The 12,272-nt window shown below is 30.2% G+C and overlaps 3 protein-coding genes across 7 annotated transcripts in view; 1 reads left to right on the top strand and 2 right to left on the bottom strand.

The window, feature by feature from the left end:
- Positions 1-3,428: 3,428 nt before the first annotated feature.
- LOC106108128 (tRNA (adenine(58)-N(1))-methyltransferase non-catalytic subunit TRM6) lies at positions 3,429-5,938 on the bottom strand. 2 transcript variants are annotated; one of them, XM_013289218.1, is made up of 3 exons: positions 5,722-5,806; positions 4,567-5,641; positions 3,429-3,741 (listed from the first exon to the last, which is right to left on the bottom strand). In XM_013289218.1, exons 2-3 carry the CDS (start codon positions 5,638-5,640, stop codon positions 3,661-3,663), a joined length of 1,155 nt encoding a protein of 384 aa, XP_013144672.1. In that variant the 5' UTR covers position 5,641; positions 5,722-5,806; the 3' UTR covers positions 3,429-3,660. The 2 variants fall into 2 exon arrangements, with proteins under 2 accessions (XP_013144672.1, XP_013144671.1); XM_013289217.1 differs by having other exon boundaries at positions 4,567-5,938.
- Positions 5,939-6,684: 746 nt separating this feature from the next.
- On the top strand, positions 6,685-10,602 carry LOC106107913 (NADPH:adrenodoxin oxidoreductase, mitochondrial). 3 transcript variants are annotated; one of them, XM_013288942.1, is made up of 5 exons: positions 6,685-6,896; positions 6,995-7,215; positions 7,530-7,686; positions 8,073-8,192; positions 9,414-10,602. In XM_013288942.1, the coding sequence occupies exons 2-5, from the start codon at positions 7,052-7,054 to the stop codon at positions 10,359-10,361; spliced, it is 1,389 nt and encodes a 462-aa protein (XP_013144396.1). In that variant the 5' UTR covers positions 6,685-6,896; positions 6,995-7,051; the 3' UTR covers positions 10,362-10,602. The 3 variants fall into 3 exon arrangements, with proteins under 3 accessions (XP_013144396.1, XP_013144397.1, XP_013144395.1); XM_013288943.1 differs by having other exon boundaries at positions 6,686-6,896; positions 7,110-7,215; XM_013288941.1 differs by having other exon boundaries at positions 6,686-7,215.
- A 1,044-nt stretch (positions 10,603-11,646) lies between these two features.
- LOC106107908 (anoctamin-9-like) overlaps positions 11,647-12,272 on the bottom strand; it is a 19,467-nt gene continuing 18,841 nt past the window's right edge. For both annotated transcript variants that reach the window (XM_013288922.1, XM_013288923.1), the window contains 2 exons: positions 12,016-12,122; positions 11,647-11,818 (listed from right to left, as the gene is read on the bottom strand). In XM_013288922.1, coding sequence (XP_013144376.1) covers positions 11,687-11,818; positions 12,016-12,122 — 239 coding nt within the window. In that variant the 3' untranslated portion in view covers positions 11,647-11,686. The remainder of the gene's footprint in view (positions 11,819-12,015; positions 12,123-12,272) is intronic.

The raw sequence follows: 12,272 nt of genomic DNA, 5'->3' as shown, positions 1-12,272 counted from the left end.
GACGTTCTGACGTCCTGACGTCTGAGGCCCGGGCACCAAATGCTTCAGTGCAATCTGCATTACACTGCCTCCACAGCTCGGTATACCTTTACAACTACACCAATACCAAAGTTATTCTCTAATTTATGATTAAAATAACAATTATGTCATAGAATTTTGGCCTTTGTTCAGTTTATCAAATTTATTTGAAGGTGCAGTTAACTCGCTTGTTTTACTTTCATCCATTTCGTCACTATAATTACTAAAATAGTTTTTAATTAAGGTGCGTGACAAAATATAAGATGGTGGCTGTTTAAGTATTATTTTGATGAGACATTCTCCCTGTTGTAAGACAACGGAGATATTTCAGCTATTTGCATAGAAAATGTTGAAAACATGTTTAAAAAAGTTCATACAAGCATTGTGTAAATAAATAATACAAGGGCCCTGAATATTTCAGAAAAATTTAGAATGAATTTAAATGTAGTGTGCAAGCATAAAAATTAATAAAATTATTAAAAAAAAATACAAAAACGACAAAAAAAAACATCAAAAATTTATATTAAATTCAGAGTCGCCTCATACTGATAAAAGCCGTTTAGTTAAGATTTAGTTTTAATACACATTAAACGGTTTACAATTTAGTGTATTAATTTATTATGCTGTTTTTTGTTATTATTACAAAGAATATTTTAGCTAAAGCTTGATACTCTGGAGTTCAATTGAAATGAGAAATTATAACAGACCTGTGTAAACAATTTTACATTTACAAGACAGGTCTGTTTTTTAAATTTTTAAACATACTTTCCAGAACAAACCCATAGACACTAAATGACATGGTCAGAGTGTAAATAATTATAATCTATTTGGAATGTCTATGTGATATTAAAAAAACATATTCCTTAAACATAATTTATAAAGCGTTTGGTAACGAAAAAGAAAAGAAGTAATAAAATGTTTGCCCGCAAGGCCGCGTTTGTTTCAGGTAATTTTCGGAATGGCTGGATCTATTTTGACGGAACTTTTAATTTTCATACTTCGCTTATAAAGTCGCGGGCGATCAGTAGTAAATAAATAAAATTTCTCATTTCCATTGGATTGGACTGTTACATTTATTTTGGCAATCAAAATAATTGTACATATACATTGAATACATTATGAAGTGCTGATTGTTCAAAACATCAAATGTATACCTATTTTATAGTCCCTGGAATGTAGTATTTCCTGATTATAATTTAATTTACATAGATATAGGGTAAAAAAATTATATTGTATTTAAAAAAATATTTTATTTTTAAGTTGCTGTAACATAATTAATATGAAATGTATTTAATTATTTTATATTACAACAGATTATGCTTAATTAGGGTAATCGCGGAAACCTTAGTATTGTGATTGAGCGCTTCATTATTTTTGTAACATTCCTGTTTAGCAGAAGTTGTCTTTATATTTCAGTTAGAATATTCCACACATTAACATATTGATTATTGAAATTACCATTCACATCTGGAAACTATTTCAATACTTTGGTTGATAAATAGCCTCCAACAATGGATTTGAAGCAATAATTTTATTTTGTGTTCCAATACAAACTAAATAACACTAAAGTAACATTCAAAATATGTTTGATAAAACACTTATTTAAACATTAACCTTGAGCTTGCTACACACTTACAATTTTAATTGAATTGTTCAGTTAAATTTGGTTTGCATATGTGTGTAGGAAACCTAAGAACTTTGCAATTTAACTGACAGTTAAAATTTACCCTACACACGTAAGTTAAACTGCACAGCTCAACTATTCAATTACGAGTAAAGTAGTGAAAGCGGACCTTATTTTATATCAATTTGCTTTATTAATATTTATCACAAAATCACAATGGCCGTCATGTGTATGGAATTTGACTTGCTCGATTAATATAGGCGTTTGATCGAAACTAGGTATACTTGCCTGTTAATGTAATTTAAATTTGACAATAAATGATCTCGCATTTATATTTTTTTTACAAATCTTAAGCCCCTACACTCCTACAGTTTTCTGCAGTCAAAGCATACAGTTAAAACTACGTGTAGTGGGCTTAACGTAAGCAGTGTTTGCAATTGTATGTTGAAATGTCTTTTAACACATCATTGATGTTGACAGTCGCTACATCTGGAAGAGTCTAAATTTCTCGAATATAACATTATTATTGTCATAAAATTTGTTCAACTTTAAATGTGATTACAAATACATATAACAATTGTTACAGCTACTTTAGTATTAACATCAGCTTTTAGACGCTTAATGTAAATTTGTGATGTGAGAGTTCGAAATGGTATAACTTATTTATCATTATGTATAAGATAACATCAAAAGTCTGCTATACACCTTCAGTTTTAACTAAACAGTCGAATTGTACAGTAAAAACTGATATGGGTAGGCTAAGTTTTAACTGTTAGTTAAACTGTACAGTTCTCAGTCTACACACGCCAGTTTAAACCGTACAGTTCGACTCTTCACTTGAAACTATACAGGTTATGTAAGCTTTACATTGAATTATTGAAATCATATGAGTTTGTATTGTTTAGTTAGAAAATATCAAATTATATGTCAAGATAGCTTCCAAATGTAATTAACTTAAATTTTTTATGACACACCCTCAGCATTTATATGTATGAAATATAAAATTCAAATAAATATACACATAGATAGTCTTTTATATATATTTTTCTTTTCGTCTAAGACTAAAATATTTAACCACATGTTTGTAAAATCAATTCCAGATGTATTTTCTTTTTATGTTAGAAATGAAATAATTCAGTGTTTTTCCTAAGCTTGATTTCGCTTTGACAGTAAGTAGATAAAGTAACTTAGATTGATGTATAATATAAGTATACTATGTAACAACCCATTATGCCCAGTATCCATAGATTTAAACAATGGGTTGAAATTTTTTACATGAACTGCCAGGGGCTATATATGTTAATTATTAGCTTATTGTAAATTATTATCTAAAGTACGTCCAACGAGAAGCGATACCAAAGTGCAGGAGTGCGTAACTTTTGAATTATGTTATACTAGAAGAAGCACTCCGTTTTATTACTTTTTTTAATTGAAATGAGAATAATCATATTTTTTTAATTAACTAGTCACCTGAAATTAGTAAAAAGTTTCAACTGTATACTGAGATCACGTCGTAGTTTAAAAAAGTAAAAATCAGTTTTGCCACACTCAATAACAACCACTCTTAACAGTAACGAAAAATAATAGAAATCAACAGTAAATGCAGTGATTCACTAATATTATTAAAATGGCCGCTGGAATGTTGACAAATCCGCCTCATTTTTGCGAGGAGGGGGAACACAAGACATAACAAGTATACAGGAAAGAAAAAGATAGATAATAGATTGCGAACTCCACAGTGTTTGACTTTCTCACAATTCATGTTGAAAACGCAACATGAATTACAATGTATCGCTGCTAGTTGGACTTTCTATACACAAAATATGACACATTCATTATACCTAGACAATGGTTCTTTGAACTTCACTCATTTTTTATTAGTTATTGAGATTAATGGGGTCTATTTGTGTCGATCTTAATTTGTATGATGCATTTAGTTTATATATGTGCATTTGAGCAAATGAAAGCATTAAAACTTTGTATAAAACATGTTTTATTAATTTTTTATAAATATATAATCATTTAAATATGTATCCACTTAACAAAAATCCACCTCCATTGTCCATAGTCACTTCTGGATGTGTTCGTTCTGGTAGTATCTGGAATAAATAAATTTGTTTTAAGCTGTTATAAAAAATTAAGTTTCTTATATATCTAAGCACTAAATATAACTTGAAAAATAAAGATCATTACTTTTTATATGGGAGTAAGGACTGACAAAAATTGTTGCATTTTGTTGCTTTTTATTAGTGAGTTTAATATATCAATGTGTTCCTTATAGTCTCTAAATAACATTGATATTGTGATGTCCAAGTTTCTAAGGCGCAAACATATTGAAAATTGAACAAAAAATTAACATTATAATAAAAAAACAAAACCGACTTCCAATCAAAAAACACTTAAATAAAATAGTCTCAAAACAACAATACACTAAAAAGTAATGAAATAATTCCTTGAATATGTAAACCTCCCTTATTGTAGCTGTCATGTCTATATTGTACAATTATTATTACTTTGATGTTGGTGTCAGCCGAGATAGGCAGTGATATTTCTATGTAAGGCTTTCTACATTTTTACCATAACAATTACAATTGAAAGTATAGTAATAAATCTAACAATCAACACATAAAAAAAACATACAGGTGAATTGAGTACCTCCTTCTTTTGGGATGTTGGTCAAAAATAAATGTCAAACAAGTTAAAAATAATATTTTTTACATATGGATCTAACAAAGAACCTTTCATTTGATGTTTTCCACATACATTTAACTGCAATGTAAATTAGTACATCATACTGAATTTCAAATTCATTATGTTTGCTTTGCATCATCAGTTTAAAAAACAAGTGTCATTTTTCTAAAGCATATTTGATGCCTGCCTGGTCACAACAATAATGTGAAGTGCAAAAAAATATCTTTACATACCTGATAGTTCCTCATCCAATTGCATGTAAGTTTCAGAGCGCCAACATTACCCTTTGATTTAAGTCCCATATACAAGTTCTGCAAAGGCTCAGCAACATTATAATATACAACAAATGGTCTTCCTGGTTTCACAAAGCCTGATAATTCATTAAAAATATTTTGTGGATCCTCTTTACAAGCAATAATCAAAGAATCTGCCTTTTCTGATAACAATTTTGATGCGGTAATATTTAAAAAGTGCCATTTCGGCTTTTTTGGTTCATAGTCTTCATTATTATCATCTGACATGATTGCTTCAATGTTTGTAACATCTGCAGCATCTTCATGTTTAGTTATTTTATTTTTATGACCATTGACATTTCTTAAAGCCTTTCTTTTTAATTCATTACTATCAATACTTTCATTGTTAGTAACATCATTACAATTGGTGTCACATCCCTGATAGAACTGTCTCAAAGCAGAATAAACATTTACAGAAATACACCTATCCATTTGTTCCATGCTAAAGTTCATTCCCAGTAAAGCTAATTTCTGTGACATATTTCCAGGATGCATATGAATTAGTTTACCACTGCTTTGCTCTCCGATCGCACTAAGTAATGCTGCTGCTAACAAACCATTTGAACCAGAATCATATAGTAAATGGTTACCTTCAGAACTAATATTACATAATGTAATGATTTGTGATAATGTATCTATTCTTATACCTTGAATTTTGATTGGGTCCAATTTATATAGTATCTCAGTTATCATCCTCAAATTGGGTCGCAGAATTTGTATGTATTCAAAATATTTTTTCTCTTTTTTCCTTAAGTACTTTTCTTGTGAAAATTCAGTCTTATTATGAAATGTTTTAGAATTAGTTATAAGACTTTCTACTATATCAGATGCTCTACTAGAATCACTTCTTAAATCGTTAATTTCTGCAGGTGTTAACTTTTGCGATCGACCATCATCAAATATGTTTCTATTATCAGTACCTGACTCTTTCACATCGATTTCATTTTTTAGATCCATAGCTTCTGGACTCAGTTCTAAATCATATTCGCGATTCTTCTTATTTCTTGCTAACATCCTAAAAATAGAAAAATATTCACAACCATCTATTCCTTTTAGATTTACATTATCACGTCCAATGTTTACACATGAATTTGCCTTGTTAAATTTATGAAGTTTCTTATAATTCTGCTTCTTGATAACAATATAGTCTCCAATAGTTATAACAGTGCGCGTCATTTTAATTAGTTTTTATACAAGAACAACGGTAAAATAAGATAAACGCTAATAAGATCTATAACCTATAAAAGACTACAGGCAAACTTGTGGTATAGTGCCACAAGGAGCTTGTGGCAACTTTTTGACATTGACATTTTGACATTGTCATTTTTTTAGTTCATAAAATTGCTGGGTACCATAAGATCTACTATGTATCACTATAACATTGTCAGTTCAACTTTAATGTCTTGGCCAGTTTTTTAGTTGTTTCATCACCTATTTATTTCAAATTGCAGCGACCGACGCCTTAGTTCTACCCTGATTTGTCCAACGGGAACCATCGCTTTCATATTATTAAATCTACGAGGATTTTATTCTATGATGTACTTGTTTTTTTAAATGTAAATGAATATTTTTTTCTATTTCAATACGTAATTGTGTGATTAAATTAACTATTATGTATACTTACATAACTAATAAATATTTTTTTTAACATATATGTCTATATATATTTAAGTAATAAGAATATTACTGTGTACTCTGAGAAGTATAACAAGAAATTGACTAATGATTTTATAACACAATGTGCGAACCACTGGGCATACCACATATTTTGTACAGTGCGTTGATTGTAAACAACAATAATCATTATGATTTCTATTATTCCCAAGATAAGTTACAAAGCTTCTTGAAATATCGAATCATCTTCCTAAAGTCAAGAGTATTTCCTAGTTACTTTATAAGGAACAAGTAATTTCTTTACAATTTGCGTTTTTGTATTCAAAAAGGAAAAAATCCCTTAAATGTGGAAATACTACCTTGCTGGGAACCCTAAATGCTCGTAGGCGCCCCCTTGTCGATGTCATAAAGATGCCACAATATCAATGTCCTTGTGGCACTATATTTTTCTATTGTCAAAACAAAACTACTGGGAATGTCAAAATATAAAATGTAAATTAAAATCCGGCTAGCGAAACCCCGACTCTTATATGCTCTTTGATTAAAATCAAATCAAACAGAAACAGAACAGATAAGTTTCGGATTATTTCTTCTGATTCAGTTTTTATCTTTTTATGAATCAGTAGCGATTCCGTGGTTTCTTATTCGACGCTTTGGTAAATTTTATGCATTTATTCAAATGGTAGATTTGATGTTTTTGTTATGTGATGAATAAATACCGAGCGATTGGTTTAGAACTGATATTGTGTTACAGTCAGTCGTAACATTCTCAAGATTATCGTTTCGACGGCTCCCTACTAAGCATATAAAAATGATTAAACGTATTTATTCATCAGCTGCTAATATGTTTCCTCGTGTTTGCGTCGTAGGCTCTGGTCCAGCAGGCTTTTATGCGGCGATGCATTTAAGCAAACATTTAACTAATATCAATATTGATATCTTTGAAAAGTTACCGGTTCCCTTCGGATTAGTACGGTATGTATTTATTACTTTATGAATGTATTACATCTCATATGGCCTTGATTTTAAAATTCAATTGTCAAAAATGGTGTACTACCTACATAGAAATTGTTAATATCTCACATAGCGAGGCATGGGTAGTTTGTTTCTGTTTCTCTCCGACTGCTATTTTGGTGAATTCCAGTGGTTGTACTCATTTGTCACTGTTGGTATTAAGAATTGTCAGAACATTGTTTAGTACGCAGTATTAATTAAGAGCAAAGGTTTTTGTGTGATACTTTGTTTTGTCAAGGTACTTCATCAATAATTAATAATTGTTTTGTCTATAGTTTTGGAGTTGCACCAGATCATCCTGAAGTAAAAAATGTGATCAATCAATTTACAAAAGTAGCAAACAAGCCAAATGTAAACTTTTACGGAAATATTACCTTAGGTAAAGACATAAGTTTGTTACAACTGAGACAACATTATGATGCTGTACTTTTGGTAAGTTATTAGCCTAATGTATAAAGTAAAACAACCATACCATGCCCTCTGATTGACCTCTAACTCCTGTGCCAACCAACAGATTAATATATGGTGTTCATTATGCACTCTCTCATAGTAATATTAATATATTCTAATAGTTTTATACAAATCATAAAATTTTTACATCTGGTTTCGTTTTTATGTAGTATATGTATTGGCATTGAAGTAATTACCTACAAAACACCTACAGTGGTTGTGATAATCAAAAAAATTATTAAAAAACCAAGATTGAATCTCACTTGCAATAACTTTTTTGATGTTTTTGACTATATTCTACTATTACATTTAGACAGTGGGTGTTTTTCGTTATTTTAATTTAAGTTAGACTTAATTATTTTTTATAGACATATGGTGCTGAAGAAGACAAGACATTGGGTATTGATAATGAAGATGCAAATAATATAGTGGCTGCTAGGAATTTTGTTGGCTGGTACAATGGCCATCCGAGAGACACAGATTTGAAGGTAATAACCATATAGTAAAAAGTGGCAAAGAGTAAGTAACCATCTAATTTAATTCTGAAGTGACTGCATAGATATCTTTAAGCAGATGCAATGCTACCTTTAACAATAAAAAAAATCTGCAGCCTTGACTTTGTTCTTGAGTTATCAAATTTCCACAGTCGGTTGTTTATTATTTTTTATATTATATAATAATACAATTTATTGTTGTTTTTTTCTATGATTTGTAAAATGTGTTAGATAGAAAATAAGTAAATAAAGATATATATATGGAAATAATGATAGATATAGATTAGCAGTCTACCCCTTAGATCAAATCTTATCAATACATGATGGATTTTACTAGAAGAATGATTTTATTAAGAGATTTCTTGCATATTAAAATGCAAAAAAACAGTCAATGTCGCTATATGTATTGTACATAAATTACAAATGAGATACTGAGGTTAATTTTGGTAAAAATTTTGTTGTCACAGAATTTTTAGGACAGTTTATTGTGTGTTCCGTTATATGAGTTTTGTAGATATGATTAGTTAAGATTAATTTGTTGATTACTAATTATATATAATCTGTTTATTCAATGACTTACATTTTGGATAATATATTTTGAACATTCATCTATAAATTGCTTGCTATCGTGCTTCTTTCTTTTTAGCTTGTAGTTTTGCCCCTTTCCCGCATGATGGCCTTTTTTATTCGTAAATAAACCAGCCCGTGATTTCAAATAAACTGACTAAGTTACTTACTCCAAATCATTTACTTCCTAAGTTTAATAGCGTGAAATATATAGCCTAAAGCGTGTCACAAGTGAAGGGCTTTTTATTAATAAAATAATTATTCGTAATAATATATTTTGATTGCTAACATCCTATATAACTATAGTGTTTACCTTTTTTTGTATTTCTGTATGTCACTCTTAACTATTTAGCTATAATTAATTAAATCTACCAAGTAGGAATGGCGACTGGCAATCGTCCGGCTGTAAATTAAGCCAAAAAGTAATACCTGGTTTACATAATGTCCGTAAATTAGGGCAATAGCATTCAAAATCAGCGCTGGCATAATATAATCACGTATAGATGCCAGTCCGCACATACAGTGCTAGGCCTGCGCTGACATTAACGTTTATAAAAACTAATGTTTTGACCTCACGTGAATAGAATAAGGCCAAGGTGATGTTTTTTTTATAATATTAGTTAAACATGTTTTTTTCTTTATTTTAAGGTAGATCTATCAGTATCGACGGCTGCAATTCTCGGCCAAGGTAACGTTGCATTGGATGTGGCGAGAATACTGATGACACCTGTAGATGTTTTGCGTAAAACAGATATAACAGAACATGCTCTCACCGCGTTGGCAGAGTCTAAAGTAAATGAGTTATACTTGGTCGGTAGAAGAGGACCATTGCAGGTGGCTTTCACGATCAAAGAACTAAGGGAACAGATAAAACTCCCCAATTGTGTAACTGTTTGGAGAATAGAGGACTTTGCTGGAGTCGAGGATGCCGTTGCAACGCTTAATCGTCCAAGAAAAAGATTGACAGAACTAATGTTAAAATCTGTGAATGAAACTAGTAAATGTAGGGAAGCGAAGGATAAATATTTTAAGCCGATATTTTTTAGAAGTCCTAGTAAATTTTTGAAGAACAATTCGAATAACGTAAGTGGCATAGAATTGATTTGCAACAAGGTTGTTGGTGACAATTTGGAACATCAAAAATGTGTTGCTACGGACGTAAAAGAAGTTATAGAGTGTGGTTTAGTGTTTAGAAGTATAGGTTATAAAAGTGTTAAGGTTGATAAGGATATAGTGTTTGATTCTAACGCATTTGTTGCCAATGATAAAGGACGTGTGATTGAAAATAATGCGCCACAGGATTTGGCTAGGCTTTATGTATCTGGATGGCTAGGGACGGGTCCGGTAGGAGTTATATTACATACAATGAGCAATGCATTCCTAGTAGCTAAAGCGATCTGTGAAGATTTTAAAGACTTTAAAAATCCACCTAAAGGTGGATTTGAAGAGGTTAAAAAAATCTTGTCAAATCATCAAATAGTAGATTGGGAAGGTTGGGAAAAAATTGACAAATACGAAATTGCGCAAGGTAAAAAGGTTGGTAAGCCGAGAGAAAAAGTGTGCAATATTAGAAAGATGTTAGAAATAGCATCATGACATATTTTATTGTGGTATAGAACAATACACTAAGATATCGTGTATAGTTTGTCTAAGTAAAATAGATTAGTTTGATAAATGACGTATATGAAGTATCGAATTCAATTTCTATGAAGTCAAATGCCATACTTAATAGACAGGTGTCGTAGTGACGAACTTACACACATAGCGAACAATTTGGGACTATCGATATTCGGTTTAAATAATTATCGATCCATCGAATCCAATTCGATTACGTACGGTTGTAGTAGTAGTAAACATTTGTTTACTCTCATTATTTGTTATGTTCATTATTAATTTGAGAAAAGTGTTTTTTTTTTAAATTCATAAGTGATAACTATAAATCTATCGATTCCAACTTCTATAAGAATAAAAATCGAAAATCGATAAGATTCATGACTGATTTTACACAACCCATCCCTACTAAATTTGAAATGAAGTGTCAAACTAATCTAAATTATTTAGACACACTATAATATATTTTGCAACAGTAAATGTTCATTTATTCAGTAATCCAGCACTAACTGTTGCATTATTATCTATGTTTAATGTTCCTACAATTTCACTTTTGGGTATGTTTTATAGTTTTTGTAACAATTATCTATTTTTATTTATAATCAACTAATTGTTTTTTTTTATTTTTAATTTGCAAAATTGTAATAAATTTGTTACGAGTACATACATGTTTTTTAATTGTAAGGCTTTCTACATTTTTAACTTACAATTGTCATACTCAAACGTATAACGTTAGTACTGAATCTACCTTGACTAAGGTAGACCAGTGCAATGTTGCGTGTATTTAATTTTCGCCACCTTAACGTTGAGGTAGCGGTGGTGAGGATTTGAATAATAGAGATAGAAGATTAAGCCTGTCCTACTAAATTCTTGTAAATTGTCTAATAATAATCCAACTTGTATAATATATGATGGAAATATCAGATGTTTTGTTTCACAATTAATTTGTCGGATGAAATACAATCTTACTTCTAATATTACATATGCGAAAATTTATGAAATGATGTTTGTTAGAGTTTGTAGCTGAAACTGCTGAATGGATCTCAATGAAATTTGGCATAGGTGTAGAGAATAGTCTGGAAAAACATATAGAGTACATACTTTTGTTTTTTTTTTATTACACGCGGACGAAGTCACGTGCAAAAGCTAGTAAGTTTATATAAATATGTTTAAGAAGATGCTCACTAACCAATGTTACGCTTTGTAATGTAACGAAGTATAACATTCGCAACGAGCGGTTCGTTGCACGCTGGTAAAATAAAATACAACCTAAAAATAACGAATGTATTATTTAATTTAGCATTTTAAGTTTATTTAGTAACAATATCCTGTAAAATTTTCGCTTCACTCTGTTGTTGAGATCGTTTTCTTGGCATCTCCAGTTCCCCAACGTCAATTGCGAATATGAACCTCGACAGCATGAATATTGCAAGCATTACAAACTAAAAAATACATACATTTATTTTATAAACAACTTTTGTTTTGTTTCTTCTATTTTTAGTGAATCAAAATGCCGTTCTCAGAGCATTGTACACGGCGACAAACATTGATTTGTAAATAAAAAATAATTCAAATTTTCTCATAACTATTGTCTATAGCTATACTGCAGGAAAAGGAATTGTGACAAATAAATGCTTACCTCAAAAATAAATATATACATATATTGATAAGTTCTTAATTCTTCGATAGTCAAATAGGCATTATAATCAAATTTTTTAAACTTTTCATCATTTATATAAGTATATCCTGAAAAAAACGAAAAATATTTTGTAACTAGTTAGGAAGACATGCAAAGTCCATATACAGGATATTGAGACCTGTTGTGCTGTTTTTGTTTACGGAGAATAAACTGAAAGAGTTACTTTTAGTGTATAGTTTTTTTGGGGAATATTTTTT

Source organism: Papilio polytes, unplaced genomic scaffold (assembly GCF_000836215.1).
Source record: "Papilio polytes unplaced genomic scaffold, Ppol_1.0 DF821845.1, whole genome shotgun sequence".
NCBI lineage: Eukaryota > Metazoa > Arthropoda > Insecta > Lepidoptera > Papilionidae > Papilio > Papilio polytes.
This window is presented reverse-complemented; position numbering and strand designations above follow the sequence as displayed.

Bases quoted from the DNA above. Each gene is read 5' to 3' on its own strand.
- LOC106108128 (XM_013289217.1), bottom strand. From the start codon at position 5,802: ATGACGCGCACTGTTATAACTATTGGAGACTATATTGTTATCAAGAAG. The intron at 3,742-4,566 runs GTATGTAAAGAT...TATTTATTCCAG, and splicing joins ATTGGATGAGGAACTATCAG to ATACTACCAGAACGAACACA.
- LOC106107913 (XM_013288942.1), top strand. From the start codon at position 7,052: ATGATTAAACGTATTTATTCATCAGCTGCTAATATGTTTCCTCGTGTT. The intron at 7,216-7,529 runs GTATGTATTTAT...TTTTGTCTATAG, and splicing joins GTTCCCTTCGGATTAGTACG to TTTTGGAGTTGCACCAGATC. The intron at 8,193-9,413 runs GTAATAACCATA...CTTTATTTTAAG, and splicing joins CGAGAGACACAGATTTGAAG to GTAGATCTATCAGTATCGAC.